General features: G+C 43.8%; 1 protein-coding gene across 3 annotated transcripts in view; it reads left to right on the top strand.

Annotated features, from left to right (window-relative positions):
* The window catches only part of ATCAY (ATCAY kinesin light chain interacting caytaxin), a 100,055-nt gene that overhangs the window by 33,258 nt on the left and 46,217 nt on the right, over positions 1–20,580 (top strand). For all 3 annotated transcript variants that reach the window (XM_040322209.1, XM_040322213.1, XM_040322215.1), the window contains one exon: positions 6,536–6,622. In XM_040322209.1, coding sequence (XP_040178143.1) covers positions 6,536–6,622 — 87 coding nt within the window. The remainder of the gene's footprint in view (positions 1–6,535; positions 6,623–20,580) is intronic.

Genomic DNA, 20,580 nt, shown 5'->3' with positions numbered 1-20,580 from the left:
GCGCACCCACGTTCGTGAATCGCCGTATTTCCCTCATTTGCATATTTGAATACAAAATCAATGGGAGCGCCACATGCGTCCAGTCTAAATTTGGGCCCACGCTACGCCGGCGTAGTCAAGTTACTTCGGCGGTTTTAAGCCTGTTTTTAGGCGTATCTTAGTTTGTGGGTCCGGCGCACAGATACGACGGCACACATTTGCACTTACGCGGCGTATCTTGAGATACGTCGGCGCAAGTGCTTTGTGAATTCGGGCCATACTGCTTTTATCTTGCCATCAATTTTGACCAAATTTTCCTGTGCCTTTGTAGCTCACACATCCCCAAAACATCAGCGATCCACCTCCGTGTTTCACAATAGGAATGGTGTACCTTTCATCATAGGCCTGGTTGACTCCTCTCCAAATGTATATGTGTATAATGTGTTTATGGCTGTGTCCAAAAGGCTACATTTTGGTCTCATCACTCCAAATGACTTTGTGCCAGAAGGTTTGAGGCTTGTCTCTGTGCTGTTTGGCATATTGTAAGTGGGATTCTTTGTGGCATTTGTATAGTAATGGCTTTCTTCTGGCGATTTGACCATGCAGCCCATCTTTTTTCAAGTGCCTCCTTATTGTGCATCTTGAAACAACCACACCACATGTTTTCAGAGAGTCATGAATTTCACCTGAAGTTATTTGTGGGTTTTCTTTGCATCCCAAACAATTTTCCTGGCAGTTGTGGCTGAAATTTTAGTTGGTCTACCTGATGGTGGTTTGGTTTAAACAGAACCCCTCATTTTCCACTTCTTGATTAGAGTTTGAACACTGCTGATTGGCAGTCTCATTTCCTTGGATATCTTTTTATATCCGTTCCTGTTTTATACAGTTCAACTACCTTTTTCCACAGATCCCTTGACAATTATTTTGCTTTCCCCATGACTCCGAATCCAGAAACATCAGTGCAACACTGGATGAAAGATGCAAGGATCTGTCAAGATAAGATGACCAGATTTATAAAATGAAATCTGGGGACATATTTTTTGATTTTTTTGGCAAATGGTGAACTATTTTACAAGCATATTTTCCTCAAATGATATATGCAGTGTATGTGGTATGTGTTTATGGAATCTTTATGATATATACGTTATTTCTCACATTTCGTTCATGAGATAGAAAAAGGTACGGCTTAGAATTTTTTGGGATATGTTAAGAAGATAAGATGGAGAAAAAACTTAAGTACAAGAGGGGTGCGGAGTGTATGGCAGTGAGTGGTATGTACAGGAGAGGGGTGCGGAGTTTATGGAGGTGGGTGGTATGTACAGGAGAGGGGTGCGGAGTGTATGGAGGTGGGTGGTATGTACAGGAGAGGGGTGTGGAGTGTATGGCGGTGGGTGGTATGTACAGGAGAGAGGTGCGGAGTGTATGGCGGTGGGTGGTATGTACAGGAGAGGGGTGCGGAGTGTATAGCGGTAGGTGGTATGTACAGGAGAGAGTTGCGGAGTTTATGGATGTGGGTGGTATGTACAGGAGAGGGGTGCGGAGTGTATGGAGGTGGGTGGTATGTACAGGAGAGGGGTGCAGGGTGTATGGCGGTGGGTGGTATGCACAGGAGAGAGGTGCTGAGTGTATGGCGGTGGGTGGTATGAACAGGAGAGGTGTGCGGAGTGTATGGCGGGGGGTGGTAATTACAGGAGAGGGGTGCGAAGTGTATATATGGATGGTGTATGGGGGGGGTTGTATGGATGGATGGTGTATGATATACACAATACCCCAAACACTTACTGTACAAGGCTCCCAGTTCCAGAGCGATCTCCGCAGGTAACATGTAGGCTCTGCCTGCAACCCCACCTCTGTGTGCCTTCTGCAGCCAGCCAGACCCCAAAGAAAGATGGGGGCTCCGCCTCTGTGTCCCGACTGCATCCAGAGCAACCTGGCTGCCTCCACCTCCACCTCCACGTTCCTGTCTACAGCCAGAGCACCCGGCTCCGCCTCCACCTCTGTGTCTTGTCTGCAGTCAGAGAGCACCTGGCTCCGCATGGAGGTGGAGGGAGAAATTTTGTCCGGCAGGAGTGTAAATGTCGGGTGAGACACCGCCCGCATTACAGGCGGCCAGAGACATGTCTCACAAACCGGACAGGTGGCAACCCCCATAAAGCGGCTGCACTGCTTCTGGCAGTGGTGGGGGGGGCACTGCTTCTAATTTTGACTGTCCTATCATCCTGGACCACAAACCTTACTCACTGTGCTATGTGTTTTCTGCTGCACCATTGGCATGGTTATATCTTCTTAGTCCTCTCCAAAAATTATCATAAATTTGTGCTTAAAATAGAACTATAGGCAACACTTTTTTTTTTTTCATTTTGGATAGAGTAAGGGAGGGTTATAGCCTCTGTCAGTTTTTTTTACCATCCCTGTTGCATTGCAGAGATTTCCCTTCACTTCCTGCTCCATAGCCAAACAGGAAGTGAGAGGAAATCTATGCAAATTAAGGAAATCCATTTTCCCCCTCCAGGCCCTCAGAACTAGTGTCCCCACTCAAATTTCAGGGTGGATCTTAAACAGAAAGGGGTGTGACCTTGACAGGAAAGGGTGGGTCATATTTAAATTAGGGTGTGCACAAGTTTAGTCAGGCCTAAACACACTACACACTAAACACACTACTTCAGGAACAGCCCAGGATTTAGTGACCCCTGGCAAATCATCATTCAACCCCTAGGTTGAGAACCACTGACCCATAACAACGTGATAAAAAATTATGTTCTTTAACAAGGAACATACATTCCACATTATTAATTATGCTACCAAGATAAGTGTGTGCTGTAAATTGCCTCCAGCATTGCTCCTGTTTAATATTGCTGGATGCTGAAATTTTTCTGAAGCCCAAATCCCCTGAGCAGAAGTAAATCATAAAGTGGAACTAAAGACATCGATTTAAATGTTTCAAAAAAAGTTTAATTTCTGGAATGCCGGGATTGCCAACTGTCACATTTGGTTGTTTCCTCAACCAAACTGTCGAACCATCAAATAGCTGGTGTCATAATTGATCACATGTGCAGCACCATGGCAGTTGAAGAACAAACAGAAACAGCTTCCTTGGCTGTAAGGTATAGCAAGGTTTATAATTCTACTTTAAGGTTGTTAGCAGAGCGGCCTCTACAAGTTCAGCAGTGGCTAAAAATGGAGAGCAACTGAGCATGTGCAGGGCAGGGTGAGACAGTGTGTTACAGGAATTTAAACAGTATAGACATTTATTTTTAGAGCCCATTCACACCTAGGTGTTTTGTCGCCTGTAGTGTGACGCCCGCTGCCGCCCCAACACGCCAGAGGGATGATGTAACATTGCCCTCTATGGAGATGGTTCACATCTCCACGCCGAACGCCGAACGCCTGCCGCCTGAAAAAAAGTCCCGGACCTTTTTTTCAGGCGTCTTTCGGCGTTCGGCATAGGAGATGTGAACCATCTCCATAGAGGGGGTGAAGGCTGCATTCACAATCACGGCGTTTTGTCGCCGCAAAATCGCGGTACAAAACGCTGCTATTTGTCGCCGCAATTCGCGGGACAAAACGCCGCGATTTACTACGCCGAGGTGTGAATGCAGCCTTAATGTTTTACATAGCTATACCTGCAAAAGGGGCCAGCCTGAAGTGATTTATCAGGACTTAATTTTCTGACTAAAGTTTCTCTTTAGGACAACTGGCTGGTACTTTTTCTTGTCTACCTTCATCATCATATGGAAGCTAATGTTTCCATGTCACTGGACCATGTGCACCACAGACACATAGACCTGCAAGCATGGACAGGGACATTATACATATATCTTTTATGTCCCCCATGGGTAAATTTGCTAATGACTGAGAAGGATGGGGAGGGATATATTATTTGCAGTGACAAAACACTGCCACACTGTATTGCAGCTGGTTGCCTTGGGGATAAGACCTTGCAGCTACTTCAGGACCTTGACAAAGGTCACATATGTACATATTCACATTTATTGCTACAGTTTGCATTACTTGAATTACGTCAGAGATGTAAATGTTATAAATGACATAACAGATAATATTGTACATGTATTTTGTTAATAAAACTTTTAAATTGTAATTGTTGTTCTCTGTGGGCCAAATCCTCAGCCAGGCGGCGTAACTTAACTTTCAGCAGTTAAGTTACACTGACTTAAAGTTTCTACCTAAGTGCCTGATCCACAAAGCACTTACCTAGAAATTTCAGGCCGTGTAACTTAAGTGCCGCCGTCGCAAGGCGGTCCTCCTCTCCGGGGGGCGTTTACAATTTAAATGAGGCGCGCTCCCGCGCCGGCCGTACTGCGCATGCGTGTGACGTAATTTTCCCGACGTGCAGCGCGCGAACGTAATTGACGCCGGGCGGCTTTGTGGATTGCGACGGGACACTAAAGTTGCGACGGGTGAAAAAAATATACGCGCCGGGAAAACAAATAATTATAAAAAAAAATGACAGCGGTGCTCAGCATGCATTCCTGAGAGGGAGAACTCCATGCCAATTTTCAAAGAAAAAACCGGCATGGGTTCCCCCCCCCAGGAGCATACCAGGCCCTTAGGTCTGGTATGGGTTGTAAGGAGACCCCCCCACGCCGAAAATTTGACGTAGGGGTCCCCCTACAATCCATACCAGACCCGTATCCAAAGCACGCTACCCGGCCAGTCAGGAAGGGAGTGGGGACGAGCGAGCGCCCCCCCCCCTCCTGAGCCGTGCCAGGCCGCATGCCCTCAACAAGGGGGGGTTGGGTGCTCTGGGGCAGGGGGGCGCACTGCGGGCCCCCCCACCCCAGAGCACCCTGTCCCCATGTTGATGAGGACAGGACCTCTTCCCGACAACCCTTGCCGTTGGTTGTCGGGGTCTGCGGGCGGGGGCTTATCGGAATCTGGGAGTCCCCTCAAATAAGGGGGCCCCCAGATACCTGCCCCCCACCCTAAGTGAATGGATATGGGGTACATCGTACCCCTACCCATTCACCTGTAGGCAAAAAGTAAAAGTTAGTAAACACACAACACAAGGGTTTTTAAAATAATTTATTATTCTGCTCCGGAGGCCCCCCCTGTCTTCTTTATTAGCTCTATTACCAGGGGGGTCTTCTTCTTCCACTCTCCGGGGGTCTTCTTCCACTCTCCGGGGGGGGGTTTCTTCTTCCGCTCTCCGGGGGGGAGCTTCTCCGCTCTCCGGGGGTCTTCTTCTCTCTTCGCCGCTCTCCGCTGTTGACTCGGCGAACCCCGGTTCTTCTGCAGCTGTCCGGTGCCTTCTTCTTCAGCGCTGGCTGCCTGCTATCTTTGTGTCTTAGCTCAATTACTAACAGGCAGCCGGCGCGGTCTTCTGTGACATCAGGTTCTTCTTCTCCCCTCTTCCGATGTTGCCTCGTCGCCTCTTGTCACTGTAATGATGGAAGCGCGCCTTGCATCCCATTTATATAGGCATCACCGTCCCATCATGCTCCGGCAGGTACCCACGTGGTGGGTGCCTACCCACGTGCACCCACTCCGGAGCAGAATAATAAATTATTTTAAAAACCCTTGTGTTGTGTGTTTACTAACTTTTACTTTTTGCCTACAGGTGAATGGGTAGGGGTACGATGTACCCCATATCCATTCACTTAGGGTGGGGGGCCGGTATCTGGGGGCCCCCTTATTTGAGGGGACTCCCAGATTCCGATAAGCCCCCGCCCGCAGACCCCGACAACCAACGGCAAGGGTTGTCGGGAAGAGGTCCTGTCCTCATCAACATGGGGACAGGGTGCTCTGGGGTGGGGGGGCCCGCAGTGCGCCCCCCTGCCCCAGAGCACCCAACCCCCCCATGTTGAGGGCATGCGGCCTGGCACGGCTCAGGAGGGGGGGGCGCTCGCTCGTCCCCACTCCCTTCCTGGCCGGCTGGGTAGCGTGCTTTGGATACGGGTCTGGTATGGATTGTAGGGGGACCCCCTACGTCGATTTTTCGGCGGAGGGGGGGTCTCCTTACAACCCATAACAGACCTAAGGGCCTGGTATGCTCCTGGGGGGGAACCCATGCCGGTTTTGATTTTACAAATTGCCGTGGAGTTCTCCCTCGGGAATGCATACCAAATGCCGTCGCTTGAATGTGCTTTTACATGGTGTTACTAACTTTACACTTTGTAAAAGCAGCCCTAGTTTTACACTTGGCAAACTAAAACTTACGGCGAAAAAACGAAGCAGAAAAGCTTTGTGGATCGCCCTAAGTGCTAATTTGCATACCAGAAGAGGCATTTCGACTCGAAATGCCCCCAGTGGCGGATGCGGTACTGCATCCTAAGATCCGGCAGTGTAAGTCCCTTACAGATGTCGGATCTTCTGCCTAACTTTGGAAAACTGCTTCTGAGGATCAGTTCCAAAGTTAGAACCAGAGATACGACGGCTTACGCCGGAGTATCTCTTTTGTGGATTTGGCCCTGTGTTCTTAAAGTTACTTGTGCATATAGCATGTAGCAAGCTGAGCAAAAAAAAAAAAAACATCTGTTCACGTTTTGATTTTGTGGATAACAAGCCCTCAGACTAAACTTTTCTTTTTTTCTTACAGGCTAAGAAAAAATCTGAAATCTTTAATTATCGTCCACCCATCCTGGTTTATAAGGACAGTGTTGGCATTTTCCAGACCATTTATAAGGTTAGCAGCCAGCAATACCTTGCAGTGGTACTTTCTTGCTACCCATATAGATCTCACTATGCTTCATAACTGCCTAACCCATTTCCAGATCTGTTACACAAAGTGATAAAACTAATATTTTTTCTTTATAGGATATGTGTGATTCCTTTAAAACAAAATAGCCATGAACATTTCATTTAAGTCAATTGCTTTATTGTACAGTATGTATTTAATTTGAATTTGTTTTACTTACATTCAAATATTTTCTATTAAATGTGTTTCTTGGGCACAGGTGATTAAAATATTTTGCTACAGAGAGATTTAAAGTATACCTGTGTATTATGAAAGTAAAAGAGGGCAACAGAAAACAAGTGCAATATCTGTCACTGTTTTTATAAACGAAGGCCTCAATATCCGATTCGATTATTGTAGTAGTAATTCTCAAGGTGAATTCTCAAGTTGCTCATCAGATACTTTGGTTCTAATTTTTCCCTTTGTGCGCTTCATCCTTGAAAATAGTTGCTCACAAACATAGGTGCTGCCGAAAACTGATAACAAGAAAAAGTCGTGATTGTGAAGAGTTTGATATTTTTCTTTGGAAGAACTTCAAATCCAGTAGAGACACTTTCCAATTTGTCTTCAGCCACGTGTGTTCGCTAAGTGTAAATGTACTTTTACAAACCATTCCAAAAACTATTTTTTTTAACCACTTACGGACCGCCCGCCGCAGGAATACGTTGGTACTTTGAAGAGAAATTCTGTTGTTATGATAGCAGCTAGCTACCATAACCCCGGTAGCTAGCTGCTTCAGCGAGTGGTCCTCTTTCAGATAAGTCGTCTCTGCGGTGGATATACTACAAGATCACTTTTATCGGCGCAGAAGAGAACGCATACGTGAGTTGCGCCCACATATAAAAACGGTGTTCAAACCACACTTGTGAGATATCGCTGTGATCGTTAGAGTGAGAGAAATAATTCTAGCCCTAAATCTCATCTGTAACTCAAAACATGCAACCTGTATATTTTTTTAAATGTTGACTATGGAGATTTTTAAGGGTAAAAGTTTGTCGCCATTCCACGATCGGGCGCAACTTTGAAGCGTGACATATCAATTTACTCGGCGTAACATTATCTTTCACAATATAAAAAGATTTGGGCTAACCTTACTGTTATCTTATTTTTTAATTTAAAAAAATGTTGTACAATACTTGATATCAATTTTATTTTTTATAAGGATCATTCAGAATTTTAAGCCAGGGCAGTGAACATGGCAGTACTCCGTACCCCAAAGAAAAGAATCGCCATGTTTGTTAAGATAAATACTGACTGTACTGTAAATGGCAGTAGAGTTCCTGGACCACAGAGTGATTTAGAATATTGTCCACAGGTTTTTTTTACCTTGTGAGGGATGAGCTGTAACTTTGGATGAGAAAGAGAAGGTCATTACTTGACCTATGCTAATTGCCTGAAGCTAGTGACTGCAATACTCATTTTTATTATTATGCAGTTTTCCCTCATTATTAGACAGGCCACCCAGAAGGTATGTACTGCTTCTTAATTGTCTAATTCTTGCAGTGATTACCTGAACCTAATCTTGTTTTTTGCAAACTTTGAGCAGTCAAAATTACAGTTCTATGCTTGATAAATATGGATCTGTGTACTTCACAGTGGGCAGTGTGACAGGAAGTCAGGTAAATCTGTGGGTGTTGTCACAGACGGGACATACATTTCTGCCTTGTTTAGACAATACACCAATTGTTATTAGGCGTCGGCTGCAAATGTGGCCAGGAAAGGTTTGAGGGTGTTGGAAGACTTCAGCTGTCCAGAATGAGGCAATTAAGGCCTCTATAAGTAATCCAGGGGATTACCACTGATTTGCTGCATCATCCTGAGTCTTTGTGAGTAAGGAGAGCAGTGCCAGAAAGTCTTCTGAGGAGGTGAGGAGAGGATTGATTTTTCTGTGTGATAAAAATCAAAATACTATTGTTTTTCTGCTGTATGACCAGCACTGTCTACTCAGCAGTAGGCTGTGCTAGACTTCATAGATAGGTTCCTGTGTGGAAGCTAGACGCCCAAAGTGGCCAGGGTTTATTTTATGTTTGATTTTGTTTATGCTGTTTGGATGCTTGCACTTGTTTCCAGCAAGATGGAAGAATAAACCAAAATCTTTGTTTTCAACCGTCTTCCACTGCCTGTCTGTATAAATTCAGTGTGTGGTGAACCCATCCAAGGGGTCACACACCCCGCTACCGAGCTAACCACTTACACATGGTGGAGTGCCGCAGGCAGTTAAAGTAAACCCAAAATGGAGGAGATACTGAAACAGCTGGCTATAGCAAATGCAAATCAACAGCAGACGAATGCAGGTTTGCAGCGGAGCTTCGCAGCTCAACAACAGGCTCACGCAGCTCAACAACAGGCTTACCAAGAGAGCATGGCAGCTCAACAACAGGTTCACCAAGAGAGCCTTGCAGCTCACCGAGAGAGCATTGCAGGCTTGGAACAGAGACACCAGCAGCAAATGGAGGCCATCGTGAAACAGCTTCAGAGGCAGCAGACCGAGGCTGGGAGTCAGGCCAGTAACATACCGACTTTTCAGGTACGACACTTATTGCCAAAGATGACTGCAGATGAGGACCCTGAGATGTTTCTGACCATGTTTGAGAGAGCAGCGGAAAGAGAGAGTTGGCCTAAAGACCAGTGGGCTGGACTAGTGGCCCCCCTATTATCTGGAGAAGGCCAAAAGGCATATTTCGATTTGGAGCTTGCAGACGCAAAAAACTATGTTTGATCAAAAAAGGAAATATTGGCACGTTTCGGTGTAACCCTGGATGTCCGTGCTCAGCGGGTCCACAATTGGAGTTATCAGCAGAGGAAGCCACCTCGGTCGCAGATGTATGACCTCATCCATTTGGCTAGAAAATGGCTGCAGCCAGAAACTCTGTCCGGACCAAAAATTTTGGAGCGAGTAGTCATGGGCAAATTTCTTAGGTCTCTTCCTAACACCCTGCAGAAATGGGTGAACCATGGTGGTCCGGAAACCGCAGACAAACTTGTAGACCTGGTCGAAAGGTACCTAACAACAGCAGAGAATTTGTCCTCTTCCACCAGAGACGCACTGACTTTTCACCCCAAGACCAGACCCACCCCACCTATAGGTAAGACTGCATCAAGGGATGGGGGTGGAGAGAGGTACCAAGGAGCAACTAGAGGAATTATCGGGATTACTGCTGATGTTTGGCGAGAGCGGCCTGAAAGACCCATCTAACAGGAGAGGACCAGAAGGTTGATTTGTTACCGTTGCCGGGAAGAGGGACATGTAGCAGCGGTTTGCCCAGCGGGTGATGAACCCATGCAGTGTGACTTTCTGACAGAGAGACGACAGTCCCTTTTTGCAACCACATGCACTGCAGTAAAGGGAAATGAGAAACCTTTATATAGAATGTGCTTAGATGGTAAAAATGTTGTGGTATTGTTGGATTTAGGTAGCCTGGTCACCTTAGTGAAAAGTGATCTAGTGGTGGGAAAAACCTTACATCCGAGGAAAATGGCTGTAGTTTGTGTACATGGGGACACTCGAGAATATCCGGTAGCTACGGTTTCCTTTGAAACCTCCCTCGGTAACTTGTGTCACCAGGTGGGTTTAGTTCCCAAACTGCCACATGACGCCATTGTGGGAAGGGATTTCCCAAAATTCTGGGAACTCTGGGACTGCCCAGATTCCCCAGTAGGTGGTTCTTCTGAGTCTGAACCATCTACTCCAGAAACCTATAACTGTGAGGATTCTCCTGAGTTTCCATTCTCAGTATTATCAGGGGAAACACCAGTCCCTAGGGAGGAGCCTGCTACCTCAGAAGAGGAACAGCGGCCGATAGGGTTTGATGACCTCTAGGTGCACAGAGAAAATTTTGTCACTGAGCAATTGAGGGACCCCACATTGCTAAGAGCCCGGGAGAATGTAGTAAAGATAGATGGGGAGTTAGTTAACCCTGACGAGAGGGTTGCCCTCCCTTACTTCATTATTGAAAGGGACCTGTTATATTGAGTGTCAGAGAGGATAGAGCACACCATTCAGCAACTGGTAGTGCCTAAACCGTACCGCAAGATGGTTTTGGAACTGGCCCATGGGCACATTCTTGGGGGACATTTGTGAGTGGAAAAAACCTGGGAGAGGATCACCCAGAGGTTTTATTGGCCTGGGATCACTAAAGAAGTGGAATTGTACTGCTCTTCCTGTCCAGTGTATCAGATTACTGCACCTATGCCACATTTCCGCAGTCCGTTGTTACCCCTGCCCAGTATCGAGGTCCCTTTTGAGAGGATCGCCATGGATTTGGTTAGCCCCTTACTGAAGTCCACTAGAGGGCACCAGCACATCTTGGTAATAATGGACTATGCCACCCGGTACCCAGAAGCGATTCCTCTCCGAAACACCTCTGCTAAAACCATTGCCAAAGAGTTGTTTCAGGTTTTCAGCTGTGTGGGTCTTCCTAAGGAAGTCCTAACTGACTAGGGCACCCCGTTTATGTCTAGGGTGACCAAAGAACTTTGTAAACTCCTGAAAGTGACCCAATTACGTACATCAGTATATCACCCTCAGACAGACGGGTTAGTGGAAAGGTTTAATAAAACCTTAAAACAAATGTTGAGGAAGGTGGTGGATAAAGACGGAAAGAATTGGGATTATCTGCTCCCTTATCTGACGTTTGCAATAAGAGAGGTTCCCCAATCGTCCACAGGGTTCTCTCCATTTAAGCTAGTCTATGGGAGGCACCCTCGGGGCCTACTGGACATTGCCAGGGAAACATGGGAGAGTGAGAGTTCCCCTCATCGAAGTGTGATTGAACATGGGGCCCAAATGCAAGACAGCATTGCCCAAGTGATGCCGATTGTGAAGGAACATTTAGCCCAAGCCCAATTGGCTTCACAAAGGATTTACAATCGTGGGGCCCAGGTCCGTTTCTTTGCACCTGGTGATATTGGTGGTATTGGTCCCCACGGTCGAAAGTAAATTCCTAGCCAAATTGCAGGGTCCATATGAAGTGTTGGAAAAAATGGGAGTGGTGAATTATAAAATTAGCCAACCGGGAAGAAGTAAACCTAAGCAGCTCTATCACGTGAACTTGCTGAAACCATGGAAGGATAGAGAGTGCTTGGTCGCTAAGACTACCAGATTTTCTGCTCCATTTAACCTGGCTGTCCCTGAAGTTGGGATAGCGGAGACTCTATCCAAAACTCAGAAACAGGAGGTTAAAGAATTTGTGCTCCGTAATAAGGAGAAGTTTTCAGGCCTGCCAGGTTGGGTCTCCGGAGTTGAACATGACATTATCACCACACCAGGGGATAAGGTCAAGTTGAAGCCTTATAGAATTCCAGAAGCCTGGCGAGAGGCAATTCGCAAGGAAGTAAAACAAATGCTTGAGCTGGGGGTGATAGAAGAGTCAAATAGTGATTGGTCAAGTCCCATTGTCTTAGTGCCCAAACCAGATGGAAGTTGGCGGTTTTGTAATGACTTTCGTCGCCTGAATCAAATCACTAAGTTTTACACCTATCCCATGCCCCACATAGATGAACTGATTGATCGCCTAGGCACTGCCCGGTACATGACAACGTTAGACCTGACCAAGGGTTATTGGCAAATTCCTCTCTCTGAGTGGGCCAGGGAAAAAACAGCATTTGTAACTCCAGACGGATCTTTCCAATATCGGAGGATGCCTTTTGGGTTACAAAATGCCACATTCCAACGCACCATGGATAAGACCCTTCGGCCTCATCGAGCCTATGCTGCTGCATACCTCGATGACATTGTCATCCACAGTGAGGATTGGGAATCACACTTGCCAAAAGTTCAGGCTGTTTTGGATTCCATCTGGAAAGCCGGCTTTACAGCCAATCCAAAAAAAATGTACCCTTGGGCTAGAAGAGGCGAAGTATCTGGGGTATACCATTGGAAGAGGTCTAATCAAGCCCAAAATAAACAAAGTTGAGGCTTTATCCCCCATTTTGCCTCACAGGCTGTTTCCCTGACCAATTTGACCAAAGGGAAGGAGTCTGTAATGACCAAATGGACTCCTGAAGCAGAAACAGCTTTTCAGGCTTTAAAACAGGCCTTATGTAGTCGGCCAGTTTTAAATTCGCCTGATTTTTCACGGGACTTCGTGGTTCAAACAGATGCATCAAATGTGGGCTTAGGAGCTGTACTGTCTCAGATTATCAAGGGGGAGGAACACCCTGTTATGTACCTCAGCCGAAAGTTGAAGGCCCATGAAGAGAATTATGCCACCATTGAGAAAGAATGTTTGCCGGTGAAATGGGCTTTGGATTCTCTCCGGTACTACCTCGTGGGTAGACAGCTTGAACTGGTGACGGATCATGCCCCATTGAAGTGGATGGCACAGAACAAAGAGACCAATAGGAGAATAAATAGGTGGTTCCTGGCCCTCCAGGAATTTAGTTTTGTGGTAACGCATCGCCCCGGTGCTAAAATGGGGAATGCAGATGGGTTGTCCCGAGTGCATGCCTGCCTGGCAACCTGTGTCCCAACCCTAGGGTTGAAACAAGAGGGGGGGTATGTGACAGGAAGTCAGGTAAATCTGTGGGTGTTGTCACAGACGGGACATACATTTCTGCCTTGTTTAGACAATACTCCAATTGTTATTAGGCGTCGGCTGCAAATGTGGCCAGGAAAGGTTTGAGGGCGTTGGAAGACTTCAGCTGTTCAGAATGAGGCAATTAAGGCCTCTATAAGTAATCCAGGGGATTACCACTGATTTGCTGCATCATCCTGAGTCTTTGTGAGTAAGGAGAGCAGTGCCAGAAAGTCTTCTGAGGAGGTGAGGAGAGGATTGATTTTTCTGTGTGATAAAAATCAAAAGACTATTGTTTTTCTGCTGTATGACCAGCACTGTCTACCCAGCAGTAGGCTGTGCTAGACTTCATAGATAGGTTCCTGTGTGGAAGGTAGACGCCCAAAGTGGCCAGGGTTTATTTTATGTTTGATTTTGTTTATGCTGTTTGGATGCTTGCACTTGTTTCCAGCAAGACGGAAGAATAAACCAAAATCTTTGTTTTCAACCGTCTTCGACTGCCTGTCTGTATAAATTCAGTGTGTGGTGAACCCATCCAAGGGGTCACACACCCTGCTACCGAGCTAACCCCTTACAGCAGTAAATTGAAAAACATCTGTAATCGAAACTTGACAAAATAAGCTTTGTAAAATATTAAGGGGCAGATCCACAAAGCACTTACGCCGGCGTATCTCGAGATGCGCGGCGTAAGTGTAAATATGCGCCGTCGTATCTATGCGCCGTATCCCCAAAATGAGATACGCCTGAAAAATAGGTTTTTCCCACCAACGTAATTTTTCTACACCGGCGCATCGTGGGCGCAAAAATACGCTGGACGCACCATTGTTTTGCATATGCAAATATGCAAATGAGGGAGATACGGCGATCCACGAAAGTACGTTTGTCCGGCGCAGGCTACGTTAAAGCAGCTTTAACTTTGCACCACACGTGTGCAGGTCAGCTTCAGCAGCACCGTTAGGGACAAGCTGAGCAGCCACACTTGCAGGACAACAATCTGTATGCCAACATGCCAGGGGCATCCATGGTCATAGCTATACTACTGGCTTTAGATGCGCATAGAAGGAGGAGGGCACGGAGGAGGAGGGCACGGGAGAGGATATACCAACCGCGCATAAATGTCTTTGGCATGGGTGATTCGGAGGTGTATCGCATCTTCAGATTCCCTTCTCCACCATAACCGAGGGTGACACCCCTTTTCCGGCAGGAGTGTCACCCCCACATTCAAACATCATTCACACTGTAGCCAGCACTACTTACCATGTGCTGGGTCTACAAAATAAAATAAAAACTCATAACCTGATTAAAATAAAAAAGAAACATAAAACACTCATAACCTGAGTAAAAAAACAAAAAAAAAAAACTACCGGCGCTGCTGTGCCCCACGCCTGCGGTGGCCACGGCCCCGGCTCCTCAGGGGAGACTCATGGGGGGGAAATCAGGAAAAGGAGGAGCATGCCCTCCAACGCAGGGCGATACGAGTGAGGACCACATTGGTGTCCTCCTGCAGCCTCACCCCCGCCTGGATGGCTGCCGTGTTGGCCCGGACAGCTTTGGTCAGGGCGCGCACCTCCTGACCCACGCCTGCTGTGGTGGTCTGCAGGTCATTCAGGCAGGTTATCACAGCCAAGTAGTTGCAGGCCAGATCCTCCACAGACTCCTTTATGGAGGCCATGCTGTCTGCCATGCGCTCCATAGTCTGGGCAACCTGACCCAGATGGCGGCCTGGTCCCTCCGCAGATTTTCAGGCAGAACGTCTGCCACCCCCCTTGTCTTCCTGGTGGCCTTCCTGGCTCCTGATGTGGCTTGGGGCCTAGGAGTAGGGGAGACCCTTGGGGGGAAGCCCTGTTGGGGGAGGAGTGGGAGGGGCTACCCCTGATGGAGGCCTGACTGCTGCCAGCCCTAGGGGGAGACTCCTCCAAATGGAGAAGGACCTCATTGCCACTCAGCACCTCCTCCTCCTCAACCTCCTCCTGAGGAGAGCTGTGGCCACTCCCCTCCACAGATGACTCGTGACTTGCCTGGGGGTCTGCCTCAGACTCATGTCTGGGGGAGGCTGTGAACTGGCCAGATGGCCCAGCACCCTCCTGCACATCTGTGCATGACACAAAACATTCACAGGTTGGAGGATCCACACACTTGTCACATATTCCCTCCCCCCCCCACACATGCTATACACCAGATAGAAAAAAAAACACTTACCTGTCCTCAAGACCTCCTCAATGGAGTCAAATCCAGGCACTCCCTCCACTTGATGCCTGTGGAGGCACTGGGCAACCACTCGCTCCTCAGCACTGAGCCTGAGAGTGGTTGATGGTCCCCCTTCAGTGCCCCTGGCATGAGCGGAAATCTTAGCCAGCTTACCTCGGACGGCACGCCTGAGATCATTGATCTTTTTCAAGATCTCATTGGGGGTCCTGGCCTCCCTCCCCAATGCAGTAACATCATCTGCAATCTGTTGCAGGATATCCCTCCTCCTGGCCTGCGTGGTGTTGATACTCTCAGGCCCATGGAGGTACCTATCATACAATGTCATGGCCCTGACAATAATAGCCCTCTCCTGGGTGGAGTAATTCAGCTTCCTATTCTTGGGAGCTGCAGACATCTCTCCAAAAAACACACCGACAAACACCAACAGACAACAGAACAAAAGTACCTTGCTTCGGGGGGGAAACAAGAGGATGTACTTTTGCACTGGACGGGCACATGTCTGGGCGTATTTATGCCCTGGGCGTATCTCACTAATTACGCCGGGCCTAGTTCCTATTTCACTGATTACGCCGGACCGAGTTCTGAGCATGCGCAGCGAGGCGCTGAACATAGTCAGCGTCATTGCGCATGCGCTGTCCGTTCGGCCCTTCATTTGCATGGGGTCACGGCTCATTTCAATGGAACACGCCCACTTCCTTCCCACTTTGAATTACGCTGGCTTACGCCTCGGAATTTACGTTGCGCCGGCGCAAAGTTGGGCGCAAATACTATGAGGATACGGCACTTACCTCTCTAAGTTGAGCCGGCGTAACGTAAATGAGATGCGCTACGCCGGTCTATATATGCGCCGATGTACGTGGATCTGCCCCCATATGTTCTACACACTTGGCTAAATAGTAGGTTAATAGTAAATCATTTGCAAACCATTCAACCAGGGTTGTAGAAATATAGAAACTATCCTTTAATTAGTGTACCACAAGCAGAAGTCTAACAGGCACATATAAATCGTAATCAATTGTAAAAAATTGAACTCTTCTATCGCATATGCTTTTCTGCATGCAAGCCCACCTTAAAGTGGAAGTAAAGGAATTTTTGTTTAAGGACAGAAGGTGTTTTTCAGATTCGGCATTTACAAGACTAAAACAGTTTTTTTTGCTAGAACATTACTTAAAACCCCCAAACATTATATATATATATATATATTTTCTAACACCCTAGAGAATAAAATGGCGGTCATTGCAATACTTTTTGTCACACCGTATTTGCGCAGCGGTCTTACAAGCGCACTTTTTTTGGAAAAAATTCACTTTTTTAAATTAAAAAATAAGACAACAATACATTTGGCCTAATTTTTTTATATATTGTGAAAGATAATGTAACTTTTAACCTTAAAAATCTCGATAGGCGACATTTAAAAAATTCTATAGGTTGCATTTTTTGAGCTACAGAGGAGGTCTAGGGCTAGAATTATTGCTCTCGCTCTAACGATCGCGGCGATACCTCACTTGTGTGGTTTGAACACCGTTTTCATATGCGGGCATAACTCGCGTATGCGTTCGCTTCTGCGCGCGAGCTCGTCTGGACAGGGCGCTTTAAAAAAAAAAATTGTTTTCTTATTTATTTTTATTTAATTTCAAATTTTTTACACTGAAAAAAAAAAATTATCACTTTTATTCCTATTACAAGGAATGTAAACATCCCTTGTAATAAAAAAAAAAAGCATGACAGGTCCTTTTAAATATGAGATCTGGGGTCAAAAAGACCTCAGATCTCATATTTAGACTTAAATGCAAAAAAAATGTAAATTTTGTCATTTTTTCAAATGACAACAAACAAATATCTCTTTAGGACGCATGGGCGGGACTGACGTTTTGACGTCACTACCACCTAGCAATGCTATGGGGACGGGTGGGGGCCATCTTGCCCTCACTCGCATCCCCACACAGCAGGCAGCGCCGATTCGAAAATCTGAAATTCGTAAAATCGGAAATTGAAAAAATTCAGAATTTGAAAATCAGAAATTCAAGAAATTCAGAATTCAGAAATTCGAAAATTCGAGAAATTCAGAATTCGAAAAACAGAGATTCAAAAATCGTAAATTCAAAAATCGGAAATTCGAAAATCGTAAATTCATAATTCGAAAATCGTAAATTCGAAAATCAGAATCTCGAGAAAATCTGAATTCGTAAATTCAAAAATGAGAAATTCGAGAAATTCAGAATTCGAAAATCTGAAATTCTGAATTAGAAAATTCTGAAATCAAAAATCTGAAAAAAATTCAAAAATTGGAAATTCGAAAATTCAAAAATCTAAAATTCAGAATTCGAAAACTAGAAATTGGAAAATTAGGAATTTTAAAATTTGAAAATTCAAATATTTGAAAATCTGAAATTTGAAAATCTGAAATTTGAAAATCTGAAATTTGAAATTTGAAAATCTGAAATTTGAAAATTGAAAATTTGGAAAATTCAAATCTTCAAAAATTCGAAAATCGTAAATTCGAAAATTCAGAAATTCGAGAATTTTGAAAAATCGGAAATATGAAAATTCTAAAATGCGAAAATTCAGGAAATTCGAAAATCATAAATTCAAGAAATTCGGAAATTCTAAAATCGAAAATGTGAAAATTCGAAAATCGGAAACTCGAGAAATTCGGAATTCGGAAATTCGAAAATCGGAAATTTGAAAATTCAGAAAATTGGAAATTCTAAAATCAGAAATTTGAAAATCAGAATTAGACTATTCTCACTTCTTCAACTTTAAGCTGGATTTAAGCTATTCATCCTGTTAGCTTTAGCAATACAGCTATTCAGCATTCCCACACATTTTCTGGAGGTAATGCATTTTCTAATTATTAAATCGAGTCCACCTGTTGGTAATTTAATCTCAGTATAAATACAGCTATTCTGTACCCTTAGAGAACTTTAGTGAACAACCAGCATCATACAGGCCAAGGAACACACCAGGCAGGTCAGGGAGAAATTTAAAGCAGGGTTTAGGTTATATAAAAATATCCCAAGCTTTGGACATCTCAATCCATCATCCGAAAATCCAAAAATCGGAAATTCGAGAAATTCGGAAACTCGAAAATCGGAACTCTGAAATTCAAACATTTTGAATTCAAAAATTGGAAATTCGAAAATTCGGAAAATTAGAAAATTCAAGTATTCAAAAATTTGAAATTCGAAAATCTTTTTAAAAATCAGGAATTCGAAAGTTCTGAATTCAAAATCGGAAATTCCAAAATTAAAAAATCAGAAATTCCAAAATTCTGAATTAGAAAATTCAAATATTCGAAGATTCGAGAAATTCGGAAATTCGAAAATCGGAAATTAAAAAAATTGTCCGAAATTCGGTAATTCGAAAAATCTGTATTTCGGAAATCGCAAATTCGAGACATTCTGAATTCGAAAATTGATTTTCGAATTCAGAATGTCTCGAATTTGCGATTTCCGAAATTCCGATTTTTCGAATTACCGAATTTCTGACTTTCTGATTTTCTCGAATTTCCAAATTTCTCGAATTTCCAAATTTCCAAATTCACGATTTTTCGAATTTCAGATTTTCGAATTTCAAATTTTCGAATAATTGAATTTTCAAATTTTCTAATTTCCAATTTTTGAATTTCCGGCTTCTTCGAATTTCCGAGTTCCGATTTTCGAGTTTCCAAAATCGGAACTCGGAAATTCGAAGAAGCTGGAAATTCAAAAATTGGAAATTCGAAAATTTGAAAATTCAATTATTCGAAAATTTGAAATTCAAAAATCTGAAATTCGAAAAATCGTGAATTTGGAAATTTGGAAATTCGAGAAATTTGGAAATTCGAGAAATTCAGAAAGTCAGAAATTCGGTAATTCGAAAAATCGGAATTTCGGAAATCGCAAATTCGAGACATTCTGAATTCGAAAATCAATTTTCGAATTCAGAATGTCTCGAATTTTCGATTTCCGAAATACAGATTTTTCGAATTACCGAATTTCGGACAATTTTTTTAATTTCCGATTTTCGAATTTCCGATTTCCGCATTTCTCGAATCTTCGAATATTTGAATTTTCTAATTCAGAATTTTGGAATTTCTGATTTTTTAATTTTGGAATTTCCGATTTTGAATTCAGAACTTTCGAATTCCTGATTTTTAAAAAGATTTTCGAATTTCAAATTTTTGAATACTTGAATTTTCTAATTTTCCGAATTTTCGAATTTCCGATTTTTGAATTTTCGGATGATGGATTGAGATGATTGTAAATTCGAAAAAATCGGAAATTCGAAAAATCGGAAATTCTTAAATTCTGGAATTTGAAAGTTCTGAATTTAAAAATCGGAAATTCAAAAATTGGAAATTCCCAAATTTTTAAATTTATGTTGATTTTGAAATCATTCCTACTTTTCCAACTATTCTCACTTCAACTTTTTCTTACGGATTTAAGCTATTCATCCAGTTGGCAAAAATCGTAAATTTGAAAGTTCAAATATTCGAAACTTCTGAATTAGAAGATCATAAATTCGAAATTTGGAAATTCGAAAATTGGAAATTCGAAAATTGGAAATTCGAAAATTGGAAATTCGAAAATTGGAAAATCGGAAATTCGAAAAATCGGGAATTTGAAAGTTCTGAATTCAAAAATCGGAAATTCCAAAATTCAAAAATCAAAAATTCAAAAATTCTGAATTCGAAGATCGGAAATTCGAAAATCAGAAATTCGAGTAATTCAGAAATTCTGAAATCGGAAATTCGAAGATTCAAATATTTGAAAATTCTAAAATTCAGAAAATCGGATATTCGGTAATTCGAAAAATCGGTATTTCGAAAATCGGTATTTCGAAAATGGGAAATTCGAGAAATTCTGTATTCGAAAATTCGAAAACTTGGAATTCAGAAATTCCCAAATTCGAAAATTCGAAAATTAAAAAATTAGAAATTTCGTAAATTCGGAAAAATTGTAAATTCGAAAATCGTAAATTCGAACATCGGAAATTCGAAAATTTGGATTTCGGAAATTCCCAAATTCGAAAATCGGAAATTCGAAAATTAAAAAATTCTGAATTTCAGAAATTCAAACAATCAGAAATTCGAAAATCGGAAATTCGAAAATTCTGAAATTTGAAAATTCTGAAATTTGAAAATTCTGAATTAGAAAATAGGAAATTCGGAAATTAGAAGATACGGAAATTTAAAAATTCTGA

Source organism: Rana temporaria, chromosome 1 (assembly GCF_905171775.1).
Source record: "Rana temporaria chromosome 1, aRanTem1.1, whole genome shotgun sequence".
Lineage (NCBI taxonomy): Eukaryota > Metazoa > Chordata > Amphibia > Anura > Ranidae > Rana > Rana temporaria.
Note: the sequence above shows the minus strand (reverse complement) of the source record. Positions and strands in the feature narration are given on the sequence as shown.